The sequence below is a fragment of the Pelophylax lessonae genome (genome assembly GCF_965119305.1).
Source record: "Pelophylax lessonae genome assembly, chromosome: 4".
NCBI classification, from domain to species: domain Eukaryota; kingdom Metazoa; phylum Chordata; class Amphibia; order Anura; family Ranidae; genus Pelophylax; species Pelophylax lessonae.
In genome coordinates, this window is record NC_138771.1 from 145,173,834 (window position 1) to 145,189,651 (window position 15,818).

The 15,818-nt window shown below is 43.5% G+C and overlaps 1 protein-coding gene across 1 annotated transcript in view; it reads right to left on the minus strand.

The window, feature by feature from the left end:
- Nucleotides 1-3,112: 3,112 nt before the first annotated feature.
- Nucleotides 3,113-15,818, minus strand: part of LOC309554872 (protein tyrosine phosphatase domain-containing protein 1-like) — a 90,947-nt gene continuing 78,241 nt past the window's right edge. Inside the window, exon 12 of the mRNA XM_082256595.1 lies at nucleotides 3,113-3,305. Coding sequence (XP_082112721.1) covers nucleotides 3,138-3,305 — 168 coding nt within the window. The 3' untranslated portion in view covers nucleotides 3,113-3,137. The remainder of the gene's footprint in view (nucleotides 3,306-15,818) is intronic.

Genomic DNA, 15,818 nt, shown 5'->3' on the forward strand with positions numbered 1-15,818 from the left:
TCACAGGTCCACTTTAATCCTCCATGCAATCAAGGCCAGGTACATAGCATAAAAAACAAAACAAGGCCACTTCCCATAGTATTAATCTGAAATTTAATTTAAAGTAGGCTATAAGCACTCACATGAACTCTTGGCTTGGCATGAACTACAGCTCCCAGAACCCTTGAGGATGCGTGCACATGCACAATAGCGTCACCGCCTCCAGGTTCATCCTACGCATTTTGTCATAAATGACGTCATCAGGTGCACCACATTTTTGATGCAGGTGTGGGAAAGCATGTCCCGCACCCGCCAAAAGAGTGAACCTATACTGAGACCTTCCTGGAAATGCTTTAGTAAACCTGGTGATGTAGGAATCAGAGAGAGAGGAAGTTATAAAACACAGGTTCAACAATGTATAATCCTACTGTCCTCACAATGATCTGGTCCGAAGGTTTGTGAAAATCTTTCTGCAGTGAATTACACAGAATTTAGGTTAAGGAAAGGCAAGTGAGCTTCCTGTTTTTAGAACAGCTGTGTTATTTTTTACAGTAACAGTGGATCACAAGTAGCTATTGCCTGAGATTGCTCTTTAAACATCATTTTGGAGCTCCTTACGCTTGATTCCACACCATTGAACTCGGAAAGAAGAAAATATATTGGCCATGTTAACGTTCATGTACATAGACAAAATACTCAGAAGCAAGTCATATTCCATTTGCTTTTGTGTCGATTTTGACCTGCTTCTGAGTTTGCTATGTTTAGCTCAGGGCCAGCCGTACCATGGGTCCCACTGGGTCCATTGGACCCAGGCAGAACTTGGAGAGGGGGAGCAAACTGACTTCCAAGATTGTATTTTATAGCAGTTTTGTATGTCATCAGTTTGTGGAGTGTTACGGGTGGCATTTCCCCATCTCATACTGCCGCCCGTAGTGCAAACTGATGACAATGAGGAGGCAGAGTGTCTTTTCCGGGGAACTTCCTCCATGAGTTTGTGGTGTGGGCAATGACCTCAGACATCAGCGCACTCCATCTCACGCAGGGCAGGCTGGATCTTCTAGGGCGATGGGCACGGCAGACACAGGAGTGACAGGAGGACTGAGGACAGACAGTGGGTGTTTGGTGGACCGGTTCGGTGGTGAGTTATGGAAGAAGATAACAGTATACATAATATTTTCTAAAGGTTATATTTATATAAAATAATGGATGTGGGGGCCTTTTGTTGGGTGTGATTTTTTTTTTTTTGGGGGGGGGGGGGGCAGCATTTCCTTCTTGGACCCAGGCAGCACAATGTCTTGCGCCAGTCTTGGGTCAGCTTATGAGTTTCTTCAGACTGCTTCCTAGACCTTTATGTGTTTTTACGTTCATTATTGACATGCATGGGGAAGAAAAGCAGTATATGTACATAAATTCTTGTGGAGGATGGTGTGGGATTTAAAGTCTATGGTGCTGCAGATACAAAGGTTTGAGTACTGTGGTGTGAACTTTGGTCATTTTATCATAATACAATGCAAACAGCATCACTACACAGGAAATAATAACACGTTCAAAAATCTGAGGACCTAACACTAAACCGAAAATAGATATTGAAAACATCAAATAATAATAACTGTAGGTTAATAATAATAACCTACAGTTATTAATTCATTAAATAAAATATATGGGTTTTTTTTTTACACGCAGTTAGTATAAGTACTTTTTTTTCTTCATTGCAGCCCCTTATAGCCCTCTGTACAGCTAGACTGGGAGATTGTAGGCCATATAAGGCTGCAATTCACATGTTACCTCCTTCTCAGTGCAGTGCCCGCTGGGAATGAAGACCAGCTTCTCCTGCTTATCTCTGGTCATGTCATATGTCAAATGACAAGTAGACATGTAGAAGGGCAGTGTGCCCTCTCTCCCCAGCAGCACCATACTGAGATGAAGGTGTGTTCTCAGCAGGCGCCTTATCCTCCTTCCCAGAATAGGCTGCTATTGGACAAGGAAGACAGCAAGCTACTCACTAGGGGGGGAACCTCTGGGTGAATCTAAGATGGAAGAGGACCTGGGGGTACTGGTAGACAACAGGCTTGGCAGTGGCATGCAATGCCAAGCCGCTGCAAGCAAAGCCAACAGAATACTGGGATGTATAAAAAAGGGGATTCACTCCAGAAATAAAGAGAGTATTCTCCCACTCTACAAGATTCTGGTCCGGCCACATCTGGAGTATGCTGTCCAGTTCTGGGCACCGGTCCTCAGGAAGGATGTGCTGGAACTGGAAAGAGTCCAGAGAAGGCCAACAAAAATAATTAGGGGAATGGAGGACATCAGCTATGAGACTTCAAGCACTGAACTTATTCTCTCTGGAGAAGAGACGCTTGAGGGGGGATATGATATCAATGTACAAATACTGTACTGGTGACCCTAGCATAGGGAACAAACTATTCAGAGAAAGGGAATACAATAAGACACGTGGCCACTCACTAAAACTAGAGGAAAGGCGGTTTAACCTTAAAATACATAAGGGGTTCTTCACTGTTAGAGCAGTAAGGATGTGGATTCTCTTCCACAAGCAGTTGTATCAGCAGGGAGCGTCGATAGTTTCAAAAAACTATTGGATGGGCACCTTAAAGACCACAACATACAGGGGTATACAATGTACGGTTAACAGCAAACACACACACACACATCATAGGTTGAACTGGATGGACTGATGTCTCTTTCCAACCTCACTAACTATGTAACTATGTAACTATGTAACTATGTAACTATGTAATAAAATCCTCCTTCCAGCAGCTATCATGGCTTCTGCACCTTCTGACAGGAGTGACGCTGCAGTTTCGCTTGTCAGTGAGGTGTGAGGGAATGGAGCAGAACTCCCAACACGCAACTCCAAAAATCAGTGTCATTTTTAGTGAGACTCCCAATAGGAACATGTTCAAAGGGATGTAGGCCCAGCAGATTTCATCATTAGAGCCCTGCAGGTATACAGCTGATTGATAATTATGAAACCACTCTAATTAGACTCACTAACCACAGGGGCACAGAGGAACAAACAAGGATTTCTTCAGCATAACGAGGTAGGAATCTGCAACAAAGGTAGTTATTATCCTTGCAATGTACATAGATAACCCAGAGGGGAATGTTTTTTTTTTTCTCAACAAAAGTGGAGTTAAGCTTTAACTGCTCTTTCCTTCACTCTTCTCTGTATTTTGCTGTCCATGTTTTGCTGTAGCTGATGCTCTGCGTTGTGCCCGGGACATGACTCCATGAGCTCTTATCTCTTGTACAATAGAGCGAAGCTGCAGGAATAGCGCTGGAGGCAAATGTGGCATATCAGAAGGCTGCTGTGAAAGGAAATGAATATAATGTTGAACACATGAGAGACACACAGGAAAGACTGGATTGAATTGGGAGACTGGTCAGCACTAACCTGTGGATTGGGAACCAATAAATACATCTTTTACATTTTATCCATGACTTTGAGGGCCAGTTCACATCATAGAAAAGCAGTCCGGATGCATTCTGGATTCTTTTCTGCATGCGTGTTTTATATGCGCTTTTGGCGCATTTCGTTTTTTTTTTTTTTTTTTGGAACGTGCTGGAACTATGCCTTTGAAAAGCATATAACCTACTATCAATGCATTTTTGATACAGAAAAAACTCACTGGACTGCATGTGGTGTGAACTGGCCCTAAAGGCATTCTCTTGGAATGTCTAAAAGATTTTTCAAATCCAGTACTCCTGTTTTCCCAAGGTCAAGTGTTTTCTATTTAGTTTTCATCTACTGGTCATCTATGGCATTGCAACTTATGAGCTCCAGAATATACAGTGGGTACGGAAAGTATTCAGACCCCCTTAAATTTTTCACTTTTTGTTATATTGCAGCCATTTGCTAAAATCATTTAAGTTCATTCTTCTTCCTCATGAATGTACACATAGCACCCCATACTGACAGAAAAACACAGAATTGTTGACATTGTTGCAGATTTATTAAAAAAGAAAAACTGAAATATCACATGGTCCTAAGTATTCAGACCCTTTGCTCAGTATTTAGTAGAAGCCCCCTTTTGATCTAATACAGCCAGGAGTCTTTTTGGGAAAGATGCAACAAGTCTTTCACACCTGGATTTGGGGATCCTCTGCCATTCCTCCTTGCAGATCCTCTCCAGTTCTGTCAGGTTGGATGGTAAACGTTGGTGGACAGCCATTTTTAGGTCTCTCCAGAGATGCTCAATTGGGTTTAAGTCAGGGCTCTGGCTGGGCCATTCAAGAACAGTCACGGAGTTGTTGTGAAGCCACTCCTTCGTTATTTTAGCTGTGTGCTTAGGGTCATTGTCTTGTTGGAAGGTAAACCTTCGGCCCAGTCTGAGGTCCAGAGCACTCTGGAGAAGGTTTTTGTCCAGGATATCCCTGTACTTGGCCGCATTCATCTTTCCCTCGATTGCAACCAGTCGTCCTGTCCCTGCAGCTGAAAAACACCCCCACAGCATGATACTGCCACCACCATGCTTCACTGTTGGGACTGTATTGGACAGGTGATGAGCAGTGCCTGGTTTTCTCCACACATACCGCTTAGAATTAAGGCCAAAAAGTTCTATTTTGGTCTCATCAGACCAGAGAATCTTATTTCTCACCATCTTGGAGTCCTTCAAGTGTTTTTTAGCAAACTCCATGCGGGCTTTCATGTGTCTTACACTGAGGAGAGGCTTCCGTCGGGCCACTCTGCCATAAAGCCCCGACTGGTGGAGGGCTGCAGTGATGGTTGACTTTCTACAACTTTCTCCCATCTCCTGACTGCATCTCTGGAGCTCAGCCACAGTGATCTTTGGGTTCTTCTTTACCTCTCTCACCAAGGCTCTTCTCCCCCGATAGCTCAGTTTGGCCGGATGGCCAGCTCTAGGAAGGGTTCTGGTCGTCCCAAACGTCTTCCATTTGAGGATTATGGAGGCCACTGTGCTCTTAGGAACCTTAAGTGCAGCAGAAATTTTTTTGTAACCTTGGCCAGATCTGTGCCTTGCCACAATTCTGTCTCTGAGCTCTTCAGGCAGTTCCTTTGACCTCATGATTCTCATTTGCTCTGACATGCATTGTGATCTGGAAGGTCATATATAGACAGGTGTGTGGCTTTCCTAATCAAGTCCAATCAGTATAATCAAACACAGCTGGACTCAAATGAAGGTGTAGAACCATCTCAAGGATGATCAGAAGAAATGGAAAGCACCTGAGTTAAATATATGAGTGTCACAGCAAAGGGTCTGAATACTTAGGACCATGTGATATTTCAGTTTTTCTTTTTTAATAAATCTGCAACAATGTCAACAATTCTGTGTTTTTCTGTCAGTATGGGGTGCTATGTGTACATTCATCAGGAAGAAGAATGAACTTAAATGATTTTAGCAAATGGCTGCAATATAACAAAGAGTGAAAAATTTAAGGGGGTCTGAATACTTTCCGTACCCACTGTACACATTGTAAGAAATCTGCATGAAAAGCAACATAAAGGAAATATTGTTTATGAAAAGGGATCCTTTGGTGCTTAAATTGTACGTTACTCCAAGATTTCATTTTCTCATATGTGTCTGTGTTACCATGTACATGTATTCAATTGTATCCTGTTGTCTTTCCATTGCTTCCTTTGTGTGAAATACCGGAGATCCTGCCAGGAATTTAACATAGTATTGGAAATATGTCCCATCTCTGTGGAGCTTCTGAGAAGAGGGAGAAAGGGAATATGGCTGAAAATGTGTTCTTATGCCCTGCACTGATACAGACTGCTGCAGGATGAATCTTGTTGCTAATGGTATTATCATCAATATGGAGCAGAGTGAGATGGTGTTCTGCACTAAAGATTCTGCCAGTATGCTGATGTAATATTTGGAGGAGTATTAATTGCAGTAAAGGTGCTGAAAACATATCTAAGAGTGAATATTCTTTTATTCTGAATACTAGGGTTGCACTGTACTATCGGTAGTATCGGTACTCGTGTAAAAAAAAAATCCTGATACCAATACTTTCAGGCTTGTTTTTTTTAGCTGTCATTGGGATTCTTTTTCTGACAGCTGAAATGTAAAAAATAAAAAGCCTGCAATTATTGGTTGTTAAGAGTGGGGCCGGCGCGTCCTTAATTTACTCTAATCAGCCTTTAATAACTCCTTATTCTCCTTCTCCATTTAATTAATATTTTCCTTCTGATTGTTTTTGTTCACTTCTATTTTATAAACCATTAATAATTAAAAAAAAAATTTGTTTTGTTTGTTAAAATTTTTACACCATTAATATATTTTTACATTTTTTAAAAAATGCAAAATTAATAAAAAAAAATTTATTTAATTTGTAAATAACTTTTCAATGCTTTGTACCATTCCTGACAGCTGAAATATAAACAAAAGAGTTGCGGTAAGTATCGGTAATTGGTATCAGCGAGTACTAAAAAAAAAGTATCCGTACTCGTAAAAAAAATGTTATCGGTGAATCCCTTCTATATTAAGGCCTCTGTCCAGAGATATTGTGTGGCCGAGATGTATCTAAGATGGTGGATCCAAAGACAGGTATGTGGGGTCTCTATCCAAGTAGGGTGGGACCTGTGACAACATGGCACCAATTGCTATGCCAACTCAGGTCCCCTACAAGCCTGTACTCCAATGGCCAGTCTGCTGACACACACCCCTGCACAGCTCTTCACTAGGAATATTAGATCAGTGTACTCCTGTTTCTCTGTCTTCATGCTGACACGCTCTCTTCAATCTCCACCCCCCAGCTTAATAAGCCCCTTATGCAGAATGCAGGTGATAACAGTGGACATATGATCACCTATAAAAAGAAAAAAAAAACAAAGGTGTATGTGTATATATATATATATATATATATATATATATATATATATATATATATATATATATATATATATATATATATATATATATATGTGTGTGTGTGTGTGTGTGTATATATATATATATATGTTATCTCACAAAAGTACACCCCTCACATTCTTGTAAATATTTTATTATATCTTTTCATGTGACAACACTGAAGAAATTACACTTTGCTACAATGTAAAGTAGTGAGTGTACAGCTTGTATAACAGTGTAATTTTGCTGTCCCCTCAAAATAACTCAGCCATTAATGTCTAAACCTCTGGCAACAAAAGTGAGTACACCCCTAAGTGAAAATGTCCAAATTGGGCCCAAAGTGTCAATATTTTGTGTGGCCACCATTATTTTCCAGCACTGCCTTAACCCTCTTGGGCATGGAGTTCACCAGAGCTTCACAGGTTGCCACTGGAGTCCTCTTCCACTCCTCCATGATGACATCATGGAGCTGGTGGATGTTAGAGATCTTGCACTTCTCCACCTTCCATCTGAAGATGCCCAACAGATGCTCAATAGGGTTTAGGTCTGGAGACATGCTTGGCCAGTCCATCACCTCTATTCTCAGCTTCTTAAGGAAGGCAGTGGTTGCTTGGAGGTGTGTTTGGGGTCCTTATCATGTTGGAATACTGCCCTGCAACCCAGTCTTTGAAGAGAGGGGATCATGCTCTGCTTCAGTAAGTCACAGTAAATGTTGGCATTCATGGACCCTCAATGAACTGTAGCTCCCAAGTGCCGGCAGCACTCATGCAGCCCCAGACCATGACACTCCCACTACCATGCTTGATGGTAGGCAAGACACACTTGTCTTTGTACTCCTCACCTGGTTGCCGCCGCACACTTTTGACACCATCTGAACCAAATAAGTTTATCTTGGTTTTATCAGACTACAGGACATGGTTCCAGTAATCCATGTCGTTAGTCTGATTGTCTTCAGAAAAATGTTTGCAGGGTTTCTTCTGCATCATCTTTGGGAAGACAGCCATGCAGACCAATTTGATGCAGTGTCCGATTGTTAGGAACCTGTCAGGAAGGCTCTGGCAGAGGATGAGTTAAAACTCACAGGCTATTCCGGCTCCACCCTTCTCATCAAGAAAGAGCACTATTTAAGCTGGATCAGCACACAGGTTCAGTGCTGTCTCGTCTTCAGCTCCTGCCGTTGTTCCTGAACCTGTGACCTGTCTACTGCTGATTTCCTGTTGACCTTTTGGCTTGTTCCTGACTCCGCTCGTCTGCTGCCCGTCCTGACCCCAGCTTGTTTGACCATTCTCTCGGATCTCCCTTGTCTGTTTACCTGGCTTCGGACCTTGATCGGTTCTCCCTTGGTGGGGCGACCCTGAGGACCACGACCTGGTATCCACACGCAGCGAAGTCCATCCTCACCACCAGAGGCTCTGGCGAAAACCGGTGGATACTTAGACTCCACACCTCAGGCTAGCCTGTGTCACTTACCTTGGGGGTTCTGTCCAAGCTCCGCCCTCTAGCGGACATCGGGGCCTATCTCTGTCGTCAGGTTACCACCAGCACCCTAACACCGATGTATGGCCTGAGCACTGACAGGCTGACCCCCCGCCCCTTCAACCTCTGCATCAATGCTGGCAGCACTTATACATCTATTTCCCAAAACAACCTCAGGATATGACACTGAGCACGTGCACTCAGCTACTGTGGTCGACCAAGGTGAGGCCTCTTCTGAGTAGAACCCGTCCTGTTAAACCGCTGTAAGGTCTTGGCCACTGTGCTTCAGCTCAGTTTCAGGGACCACCTGGTCAAGTTAAAGAACTAGATGATCTACTAGTTGAAGAAATAGCTAAAATGACAATGAAAGGAGAAGTTATCATTATGGGAGATTTCAATCTTCCATATATAAACTGGAAAACCAAAATAGCAAGTTCTACCAGGAGTACAGATATTCTAAATTCCCTACTGGGGTTGTCTCTGCAACAAGTGGTTGAGGAGCCAACCCGGAGGGAGGCCATTTTGGATTTGGTATTCACAAATGGGGATTCGGTATATGATGTCATTGTAGGTGAAACCTTGGGATCTAGTGATCACCAGTCAGTGTGGTTTAATATAAGAACTGTGAAAGAGTCACACCACACAAAAACAAAAGTTTTAGATTTTAGAAAAACAGACTTTTCAAAAATGAAATTAGTCATAAATGAGTCCTTATCAGACTGGAACGGATTACATGGAGTCCAGGAGAAATGGGACTACTTAAAAGGTGCATTATTGAAGGCAACAGAAAATTGCATTAGACTTGTCAGTAAAAGCAAAAAAAGGAAGAGACCACTGTGGTACTCAACAGAAGTGGCCCAAATCATTAAAAATAAAAAGCTAGCATTTTGTAATTATAAAAAAACCCAGAGCAATGAAGATAAGGAAATCTACAAGATTAGGCAGAAAGAGGCCAAGCAAGTTATAAGAACTTCTAAAGCGCAGGCAGAAGAAAAACTAGCTCAGTCTATGAAAAAGGGGGATAAGACATTCTTCAGATATATAAATGAAAAAAGGAAATTAAAACAAGGAATAACTAAATTAAAAACAAAGGACGGAAGGTATGTAGAAGAGAATAAAGGGCTAGCCGACTGCCTTATTGAATACTTCTGTTCAGTTTTTACAGAAGAAAAAGGAGAAGGACCTCCACTTGAAAGGATGACTAATGAATCGTTTGATGCATGTGTCTTTACAGAGGAAGACGTTCTAAGATTGCTGTCTAAAGTGAAGACAAATAAGTCACAGGGTCCTGATGAGATACACCCAAAATTATTAAAAGAGCTTAGTGGTGAGCTGGCAAAACCATTAACAGATTTATTTAACCAATCATTAGTAACAGGAGTCGTCCCGGAAGATTGGAAATTGGCAAATGTCGTGCCCATTCACAAGAAAGGTAGTAGGGAGGAATCGAGCAACTATAGACCAGTGAGTCTGACATCAATAGTAGGCAAATTAATGGAAACCCTATTAAAGGATAGGATTGTGGAACATCTTAAATCCCATGGATTGCAAGATGAAAAACAACATGGGTTTACTTCAGGGAGATCATGTCAAACAAATCTTATAGATTTTTTTGACTGGGTGACTAAAATAATAGATGGTGGAGGTGCAGTAGACATTGCATATCTAGATTTTAGTAAGGCTTTTGACACTGTCCCACATAGAAGACTTATCAATAGTGTTGAGCGAACACGGACTGTATTATTCGTGTTCGTACCGAATAATTGGATTTTTTGTACCCGAACACGGACACGGACACTTTACTGTATGTTCGGGTAAAAATCCGTGTTCGGTCGTTTTATTTCCGGGTTTTGCATGCTTTGGCGCTCTTTTCATGGCGGGCTTTCAACAGCCAATCAACAATCGTTTAACTGGTGTGCCTTAAGCCATCCCAGCCATGCCTGCAAATGTCTCAGTAGCTGTGATTGGCCGTCTGAAGCATGTGACCAAGTCTTTATAAGTTCGAGGCAGCCGCAGCGGCGTCATTATGCTGCTTAGATTCAGGGACAGAGCACACATCAACGTGCTGGCTGCTGATTAGGGAAAGATAGGCAGGAAAAAACCATTTGTGTCCGGATAGAATTGAGGGACAGGTCGGAGTGTTTAGGCAGGGCGAGTTGTAGGCATTTTAGGGATAGAGTCTGCTGAATTATATAGGGTCAGTGTCTTCTACAAACTACAATCGATATTGCTGTGTGGGGGGTGGGGTCTGCACTCAATCCTGATCTACGATCTCTTCTCAATCCTGTTAGGGACAGAGTCTGCTGAATTTTAGGGAAACTGTGTTCTACAAACTACAATCGATATTGCTGTGTGGTGTGGGATTGGAGATAGGCAGGTGTCAGTGATCCACATCCATTTTTCTGTGTGTGAGCTGCAGTGAACACAATCTTTTTGGGCTGCAGTGAACACAATCTTTTTGGGCTGCAGTGAACACAATCTTTTTGGGCTGCAGTGAACACAATCTTTTTGGGCTGCAGTGAACACAATCTTTTTGGGGTGCAGTGAACAAAATCTTTTTGGGGTGCAGTGAACACAATCCTTTTTGGTGTGCAGTGAACACAATCTTTGTGGGGTGCAGTGAACAAAATCCTTTGTGGGGTGCAGTGAACACAATCTTTTTGGGGTGCAGTGAACAAAATCCTTTTTGGGGTGCAGTGAACAACATCCTTTTTGGGGTGCAGTGAACACAATCTTTTTGGGGTGCAGTGAACAAAATCCTTTGTGGGGTGCAGTGAACACAATCTTTTTGGGGTGCAGTGAACACAATCTTTTTGGGGTGGAGTGAACAACATCCTTTTTGGGGTGCAGTGAACAAAATCCTTTTTGGGGTGCAGTGAACAAAATCATTTTTGGGGTGCAGTGAACACAATCTTTTTGGGGTGCAGTGAACACAATCTTTGTGGGGTGCAGTGAACACAATCTTTTTGGGGTGGAGTGAACAACATCCTTTTTGGGGTGCAGTGAACAACATCCTTTTTGGGGTGCAGTGAACACAATCTTTTTGGGGTGCAGTGAACACAATCTTTGTGGGGTACAGTGAACAGAATCTTTGTGGGGTGCAGTGAACACAATCTTTGGGGGGTACAGTGAACACAATCTTTGTGAGGTGCAGTGAACACAATCTTTGTGGGGTGCAGTGAACACAATCATTGTGGGGTGCAGTGAACTCAATCTTTGTGGGGTACAGTGAACACAATCTCATACTGAAGGTTTGAGGGTGCTGCCTGTTCCATACTCCCCCTACTCCTCATCTAGCCTTTTAGGGGTACAAACAATAGTAATTGGGGCCTAGTGTGGTTGTGTACGTGTGATATACATACACTTTTTTGGGATCATATTTTCTATTCCGCTATTTAATCAAAAACCTTTGGGGATCAGTTAAATTGGTGGATAGTCTGTGTTGGTACGTGTGAGAGAGATCCACCTTTCCAAGTTGTTGGGGTTCATCTCATACTTCTGAAGGTTTGAGGGTGCTGCCTGTTCCATACTCCCCCTACTCCTAGCCTTTTAGGGGTACAAACAATAGTAATTGGGGCCTAGTGTGGTTGTGTACGTGTGATATACATACACTTTTTTGGGATCATATTTTCTATTCCGCTATTTAATCAAAAACCTTTGGGGATCAGTTAAATTGGGGGATAGTCTGTGTTGGTACGTGTGAGAGAGATCCACCTTTCCAAGTTGTTGAGGTTCATCTCATACTTCTGAAGGTTTGAGGGTGCTGCCTGTTCCATACTCCCCCTACTCCTAGCCTTTTAGGGGTACAAACAATAGTAATTGGGGCCTAGTGTGGTTGTGTACGTGTGATATACATACACTTTTTTGGGATCATATTTTCTATTCCGCTATTTAATCAAAAACCTCTGGGGATCAGTTAAATTGGGGGATAGTCTGTGTTGGTACGTGTGAGAGAGATCCACCTTTCCAAGTTGTTGGGGTTCATCTCATACTTCTGAAGGTTTGAGGGTGCTGCCTGTTCCATACTCCCCCTACTCCTAGCCTTTTAGGGGTACAAACAATAGTAATTGGGGCCTAGTGTGGTTGTGTACGTGTGATATACATACACTTTTTTGGGATCATATTTTCTATTCCGCTATTTAATCAAAAACCTTTGGGGATCAGTTAAATTGGGGGATAGTCTGTGTTGGTACGTGTGAGAGAGATCCACCTTTCCAAGTTGTTGGGGTTCATCTCATACTTCTGAAGGTTTGAGGGTGCTGCCTGTTCCATACTCCCCCTACTCCTAGCCTTTTAGGGGTACAAACAATAGTAATTGGGGCCTAGTGTGGTTGTGTACGTGTGATATACATACACTTTTTTTGGATCATATTTTCTATTCCGCTATTTAATCAAAAACCTTTGGGGATCAGTTAAATTGGGGGATAGTCTGTGTTGGTACGTGTGAGAGAGATCCACCTTTCCAAGTTGTTGGGGTTCATCTCATACTTCTGAAGGTTTGAGGGTGCTGCCTGTTCCATACTCCCCCTACTCCTAGCCTTTTAGGGGTACAAACAATAGTAATTGGGGCCTAGTGTGGTTGTGTACGTGTGATATACATACACTTTTTTGGGATCATATTTTCTATTCCGCTATTTAATCAAAAACCTTTGGGGATCAGTTAAATTGGGGGATAGTCTGTGTTGGTACGTGTGAGAGAGATCCACCTTTCCAAGTTGTTGGGGTTCATCTCATACTTCTGAAGGTTTGAGGGTGCTGCCTGTTCCATACCCCCCCTACTCCTCATCTAGCCTTTTAGGGGTACAAACAATAGTAATTGGGGCCTAGTGTGGTTGTGTACGTGTGATATACATACACTTTTTTTGGATCATATTTTCTATTCCGCTATTTAATCAAAAACCTTTGGGGATCAGTTAAATTGGGGGATAGTCTGTGTCGGTACGTGTGAGAGAGATCCACCTTTCCAAGTTGTTGGGGTTCATCTCATACTTCTGAAGGTTTGAGGGTGCTGCCTGTTCCATACTCCCCCTACTCCTCATCTAGCCTTTTAGGGGTACAAACAATAGTAATTGGGGCCTAGTGTGGTTGTGTACGTGTGATATACATACACTTTTTTTGGATCATATTTTCTATTCCGCTATTTAATCAAAAACCTTTGGGGATCAGTTAAATTGGGGGATAGTCTGTGTTGGTACGTGTGAGAGAGATCCACCTTTCCAAGTTGTTGGGGTTCATCTCATACTTCTGAAGGTTTGAGGGTGCTGCCTGTTCCATACTCCCCCTACTCCTCATCTAGCCTTTTAGGGGTACAAACAATAGTAATTGGGGCCCAGTGTGGTTGTGTACGTGTGATATACATACACTTTTTTGGGATCATATTTTCTATTCCGCTATTTAATCAAAAACCTTTGGGGATCAGTTAAATTGGGGGATAGTCTGTGTCGGTACGTGTGAGAGAGATCCACCTTTCCAAGTTGTTGGGGTTCATCTCATACTTCTGAAGGTTTGAGGGTGCTGCCTGTTCCATACCCCCCCTACTCCTCATCTAGCCTTTTAGGGGTACAAACAATAGTAATTGGGGCCTAGTGTGGTTGTGTACGTGCGAGATACATACACTTTTTTTGATCATATTTCCTACTCCGCTATTCAATAAAAACCTTTGAGGATCAATTGAATTGCGGGATAGTCTGTGTCGGTACGTGTGAGAGAGATCCACCTTTCCAAGTTGTTGGGGTTCATCTCATACTTCTGAAGGTTTGAGGGTGCTGCCTGTTCCATACTCCCCCTACTCCTCATCTAGCCTTTTAGGGGTACAAACAATAGTAATTGGGGCCCAGTGTGGTTGTGTACGTGTGATATACATACACTTTTTTGGGATCATATTTTCTATTCCGCTATTTAATCAAAAACCTTTGGGGATCAGTTAAATTGGGGGATAGTCTGTGTCGGTACGTGTGAGAGAGATCCACCTTTCCAAGTTGTTGGGGTTCATCTCATACTTCTGAAGGTTTGAGGGTGCTGCCTGTTCCATACCCCCCCTACTCCTCATCTAGCCTTTTAGGGGTACAAACAATAGTAATTGGGGCCTAGTGTGGTTGTGTACGTGCGAGATACATACACTTTTTTTGATCATATTTCCTATTCCGCTATTCAATAAAAACCTTTGAGGATCAATTGAATTGCGGGATAGTCTGTGTCGGTACGTGTGAGAGAGATCCACCTTTCCAAGTTGTTGGGGTTCATCTCATACTTCTGAAGGTTTGAGGGTGCTGCCTGTTCCATACTCCCCCTACTCCTCATCTAGCCTTTTAGGGGTACAAACAATAGTAATTGGGGCCCAGTGTGGTTGTGTACGTGTGATATACATACACTTTTTTTGGATCATATTTTCTATTCCGCTATTTAATTTAACTGGGCCTCCATGCGAGACCTGTGTGCCTTGTTGCGCTGTTTTGAGTACTCCACCAACATGGCCAGTGGCAATGACGCCGTTCTCAGCTTAACTATCCCACTTCCATGCCTCCTTGAAAAAACAATTCGGGCGATGATGGAAGAGGATGTGGCACAGGATGAGGAGGAGGAGGAGGATGAAGAGGTAACATTTCCAAGGCTTTCAGGGCAGTCATTCGCAAGGGGCTCCGAGGGTGGGTTCCTGCACACGCAAACGCCAGGGACGCAATTGTCCAGCAGGGGCACAGTTCTGGAGGATGAGGAGGATGAGGAGGAGGAGGAGCTGGAGGAGGAGATGGAACCATGTTCACAGCAGGGTGGCACCCAGGCCAGCTCATGGCCATCACTGGTGCGTGGCTGGGGGGATACAGAGGACACGGACGATACACCTCCCACAGAGGACAGCCCTTCGTTGCCTCTGGGCAGCCTGGCACACATGAGCGATTACATGCTGCAGTGTCTCCACAACGACCGCCGAGTTGCCCACATTCTAACTTGTGCTGATTACTGGGTGGCCACGCTGCTGGATCCCCGTTACAAGGACAACGTACCGTCCTTAATTCACTCACTGGAGCGCGATCGCAAGATGCGCGAGTACAAGCGCACGCTGGTAGACGCCATGCTGCTGGCATTCCCATCTGACAGCGGGGCCACAGTGGAAGCACAAGGCAGAGGAGGAGGAGGAGGAGGTCGCCAACGCAACCAGGGCACCGCCAGCACCTCAGAAGGCAGGGTTAGCATGGCCGAAATGTGGAAAAGCTTTGTCAGCACGCCACAACAAACAGCAGCACCAGCAGCTCAGATGGAACGTCTTAGCAGGAGGCAGCATTTTACCAACATGGTGGAGCAGTATGTGTGCACACGCCTACATGTAGTGAATGACGGGTCTGCCCCCTTCAACTTCTGGGTCTCCAAATTGGGCACATGGCTTGAGCTTGCCCTTTACGCCTTGGAGGTGCTGGCGTGCCCTGCAGCCAGTGTATTATCTGAACGGGTATTTAGCACGGCTGGGGGCGTTATAACAGACAAGCGCAGCCGCCTGTCCAGAGACAATGTGGACAAGCTCACGTTCATTAAAAT